The 5,218-nt window shown below is 41.0% G+C and overlaps 1 protein-coding gene across 1 annotated transcript; it reads right to left on the reverse strand.

Annotated features, from left to right (window-relative positions):
* Window positions 1-413: 413 nt before the first annotated feature.
* On the reverse strand, window positions 414-4,853 carry LOC116378560 (copine-1-like; the record flags this gene model as incomplete). The annotated part of the gene is made up of 5 exons (XM_031840450.1): window positions 414-3,322; window positions 3,508-3,744; window positions 3,825-3,958; window positions 4,462-4,516; window positions 4,773-4,853. Coding segments are annotated over 5 exons (627 nt in total), but the record flags the coding sequence as incomplete, so codon positions are not given.
* Between the last annotated feature and the right edge of the window lie 365 nt (window positions 4,854-5,218).

Consider the following 5,218-nt stretch of genomic DNA (forward strand, 5'->3'; position numbering starts at 1 on the left):
CTCATCAGCTCTCTTTCTGTCGTCTTTCTTGTGTGTCTGTTAGGGCAGGTCCTCTCTAATGTTTGAGAAAGCAAATAGAGCTGCTCAACTAGTTTCCTCCTTATAAAACACACACACACGCACGCGCACACGCACACAGACACACACACACACCAGTGGAAGTAGTATTCACAAGTCAAAGTACTGGATTAAAGTTACTCTTTTCTTCATGAAGTCTGGTGTTTGGTTTCTCTGCTGGAAGAAAGAAGAAAACTAGAAAAGTAAAGTAAAACAAACTGTTTACTTGTTCATTTTACTTAAAGTTTTCTACGTATCTAGAATGTTGTAAACACTACTTACCGGAAAAGACAAGTCAGCTTGAATCACCTCCAGGACACACCAGGAAAAAATACTAGTCTGACAGCCACAGTAAATATTGTTTTCTTTCCCAAAGTTGTTTTTATTATTGTATTCTAACAGGTACATTCATACAGACATGATGTTACGGGTTACACTGGTTTAGTTATTCTGGTAAGTTAATAGCAGTTAGTTGAATAAGTGAGCTGGTGGTCACATAATGCCGTGGATCAATCAGTTTAACAAACTTTTTACAGAGTAAAGAGGTTAACAGCTGTTTGATTACAGTGAGCAAGGCAGCACTGTGGAGCAAAGCATTGTGGGAGGGGTAGTTCTTTATGAAGACAAGCTAAGGCAGCATTTTCTCTTGTTTTTTCTCTCAGTGACAGCAGCTTTTTGAAATTTGGAAACATTTACTCCTTTACTTGATGACATCACAGCACCATGTGACCACGCAGCTAAGGTTGCAGTGACAATACAGCATGATCAGCTGAACTCAGATCAGATTTCTATAATGATAATATTCACTTTGCTGTTTAAAATGAAAACTGCAGCTTTTTGGCTAAAGTTTCCTCCATTCGAATACTTCTAACACTTTAAACCACATTTGTGAATACATAATTTCCCTCAAACAAGTTCTTGGCAACAAAAAAGAAAAAAAGGAGTTCATGGCAGCCTGAGAGGACAAACTTCAATCTACACAATGTAATGCACTTTGGCATCAAAACAAACAAATTAGTCTGAAGTGATGGTCCATTTAATTAGCTTCATACGGAGCATTCAAGTGCATTTTATGGTACTTTTTGTGTTACCGTTTACATGGTCAAAATGGACTCTCTCACTCAGAACTTAGAAGTTTGCATGTTTTTTATGGAAGATGATTGAATAAAGACATATGGTAAAAAAAAAAAGAAAAAATGGCGCTGCATCTCTGGATGTTTTCTACAATTTCCCAGAAAGTAATAAAGTTGAATAGGTTGATTGCTAAAAAATGTCTTCTACAGAGAACTGTGATTTAGAAGACCTGGAAAGCAAACCAGTGGTTCCCGGTCACAAAGGGGTCATTTCATTTTTAATGTTCGCTTCTTTTTTTTGTAATTGATGGATACTTTTACCACTCAATGTTTCCAAAATGTGTTCATATAAGACCAAAAAAACCAAATCATTCTTTGGCTGAATCAACCGTTGACACAGCAGATATGTTTGAGGTAAAGTATGAATTGTTCACAAGACATTACTTTGCTCACGAGGTCACAACGATGTTATTCTCCTCAACTGTAGATGAATCTAGAAAACATTTTTACAAATCAACACTTTCATCCTCTACTTCTGGAAGAACTGATTTTGACATTTTGTCAAAACATAAAAACCTGACAAATTTAAGATGAGGCAGAAGAAGCTGTAAACTTATTTTTCTCTTCATCATCATCATCAGGTAACAGTTTCTATTATTATCTTGTTGTCCAAAAACCAACCAAACAAGGTTGGTTTGGTTGGCAGCAGACTGATGGCAGACTGATGGCACCACAGAGGCAGACAGAAGACAAACTGCCGGATACATAAAACACCGCTTCAACTAAAACTACACCAATGATGTGTTTGACAAAATAATCTCTACTCACTTTCCTAACTTACTAGCTGTTCCTCAAGAGCTTTCAATCGTTATTTTGTGCCCAAACATGAATGAACCTCAGTGCTAGAAATACACAAAAAATGTACTTTCTGTAAAATGAACCCTGAAAAAAACATCCACAGTAAAGGTGGCGGTGATATAAGTGATTAAAAGTAAATTCTAAGTGATTGCTGCAGTAAACATGAGTTTTGACACAAGCTTGTGTGTGTTCAGGTCATTCCAGCATTCAGAAGACAGTCTTTGGCAAATAAATAGAGCAGATGTTCAGACAAGACTCTCAGTGTGATGCTCAGGTACTGTGGGATGGCGGGTTACCATAATTGATTAATTGATGATGACCTGTGTGTAATACTGTTAGGTGATCAAGTTTGGTCAAACAGGGGCCAGACCCAATGCTTGGTGGTAGAGATGCGTTCTGCGCTGGGAGCCAAGATGGCATCAGCAAACCACTGAGAGTCGTGACAGAACAGTCTGAGAACACAGCGAGCAGAAGGCCATACAGGCTGCACTAAAGACTACTTGAGGCAATAGTAACATGTTATGTTAAGGCTGTAGTAAAGTTCTATATTAAGGCGATAGTATTAAAGCTATGATAAAGAGTATATAATATCATTCATGATACAATATTCCAGCATTTAGTGCAAGAGCAAAGTGCTAAGTATCGATACCCGATCAATAAAGCTAATCAGATCCACACACTCACACACAGCTAGACCATGGTGTTGGATTGGCAACATGGACTATGTACGGTGAGTTACCTGCAGCTGCAGTTCCTCTAATGTCCACTTGATGCTGCTGTGGTGAGCCTGCATTGAAGTGAAGCCCAATTTGTCTCCACACATACAAAGTTAACTTTGACACTTTTTCAGTGTGTGTGTGTGTGTGTGTGGCTCTGTGATTATTAAACGCATGTTAGTAATGACATGTGAGCTGCATAGTTAGTGTGCAAGCAGCAGAAGGAATCAATTATAAATCATCTATACTAAATTATTATCATCCCTCTCATTGAAGAGAAACATTAGAAAATAAAGCCACTATAAAACTGTTTAAAAAAAAAGAAAAGGTTGCGATTTGTGATTGGCTGAGATTCTAGCAACACATCAGGTTGGTCCCCTGAAGGGTGGTCGACTTCGCGAGTGGTCTGATCCTGGAATGAGAAGAGGGCGGGCCTTCAGCTTTGAGGGTGGGCTTAGGGAGTGCACAGGTGGTGTTTGGGCTTTGTGGGTGCACGGTTTAGGATTTGGGTGCAGCTGTAGCTGGTTTAAGTGGTTCGAGGCCTCTCATCTTGAAATAAGAGACCAGCTGGTTGGGAACCTCAGCGAGGACAGACTTAGCCAGAGACGCCTGTGGAGCCTGGAGAGAGAGACAAAGAGAGACGGGATGTAAGAGCCTATCAGGACATTGTTGTTTTTTAAATCTGTATGTATAAATCTGTGTAAATCTTTATCTTCTGTCTATCTTTACAACAAATCACTGAGTCACACACACACACACACACACACACACACACACACACACACACACACTCACACACTTACATCTTTGAACTGTCTGTACGGGACGAACTGGACGATGTCTCTGGAGACGGCCTCCCCCACTGTCGACTTCAGCACGCCGTCGTCTCCGTCCAGGAGCTCCATGGCCTTAAAGTCCGCCGGCCCCACCCCCACAATGATGATTGACAGCGGCAGACGCGACGCCCGGACGATGGCGTCCCGGGTCTGATCGAGGTCGGTGATCTCACCGTCAGTGAGGATGAGGAGGACAAAGTATTGCTGCAGAGAGATACAGACATGGGTGAGTGTGTGTGTGCTTTTGGTTTAAATTGTGTGTGTGTGTTTGAGTGTGTCCTCACAGAGGCGTTGTTGCTCTGCGCTGCTTGGGCGGCGATGGAGGACACGTGATTGATGATGGGAGAGAAGTTTGTGGGTCCAGAGAGTCTCAGCTGAGGCATCACCATCCTGTAGGCCTCAATGATCCCCTCAATACCTGCGAGAGACAGACGGGAAGCGGTTTAACAGAGATGGAAATATTTCAGACATGCTGAGCAGCTGTAACAATGCAGGCAAACATGGAAACAGAGAAAACAGGCTGTGAAATTAGAGTTGATACGTTTTCAGCTGCATTCATTTCACAAGAAAAGAAGATTTGAGAAAAGTTTAAAAAAATAAATATATATTTCATTTTTCTTTAAGTGTCTCACAACCCCCAGTCTTGTGACCCTTTGAAGGGGGCACGGCCCTTAGGTTGGGAACCTTTGGGCTAAAATACTAAATATTATTTTTATAAGAAAATAAAGTTGATAACTAGCTCCATCTGGACTGGTAACAATAGTAAAATGCTAGTTTCACATTAATACATCAGTACTAGACTCATATAGAATAATATCTCAGTTGCCTTTCTTTTGCAGAAAGAGTACTTTTAATTGAGAACTTTTACTTAAGTAGGATTTAGAATGAGGATTCAGAGTACAGGACTGTGTGTATGTGTACCTTTGCAGTAGGGGTTAGTGGGGTTGAAGTTGAGGGCGAACTCGTGGTTTGCAGCCTGCAAGATCAACAACACAACGGTTCAATAAACAATGACAATCCACAAGCTCTTCTCTCATCGGTCGCTCAGAAAACTGATGCCGTCACTTCAACTTTCAGATTTTCAAAATAGTAATTTAATTCAACCAAATCACAAAATCAGGAAATGATTTTACGTCGCAGACATGGTTAAAAATGATTAATGATTGCCGCACTTGAGAGAGCAATAGAGCCTCTAGAATGCTGTGTTGTGATTGGTTTGTTGGACAGCTGACCTGGTAATCTGGAGGCAGTTTGGCTCCAAAACCGAACACTGGGAAGAGTTTATCACTGAAAGAGGAAACGGGAAACAACCACTGTTACAGTCACATAAATAAAAGCCCTTTACTGTACGAGGATTGAGAGTTTCTGGTTCAGGATGTGGGGTTTAGGGATTAGTGTTGAGATCAGGGTGTGGGGTTTAGGGCTTAGTGTTGAGATCAGGGTGTGGGGTTTAGGGCTTAGTGTTGAGATCAGGGTGTGGGGTTTAGGGTTTAGGGTTGAGATCAGGGTGTGGGGTTTAGGGCTTAGGGTGAAGGTGATGAGATGGGGGGGGTGTAGGATGTAGAGTGAGGGGTTTTAGGGTGTAAGGTTTAGGATGTAGGTTTTAGGATTTAGGTTTAGTGAGTTAAGGATTTAGGGTGTAGTGTGTATAGTTTAGGGTGTAGTGTGTATAGTTTAG

The sequence above is a fragment of the Anarrhichthys ocellatus genome, unplaced genomic scaffold (assembly GCF_004355925.1).
Source record: "Anarrhichthys ocellatus isolate YVR2014 unplaced genomic scaffold, GSC_Weel_1.0 scaffold2799, whole genome shotgun sequence".
Classification (NCBI taxonomy): domain Eukaryota; kingdom Metazoa; phylum Chordata; class Actinopteri; order Perciformes; family Anarhichadidae; genus Anarrhichthys; species Anarrhichthys ocellatus.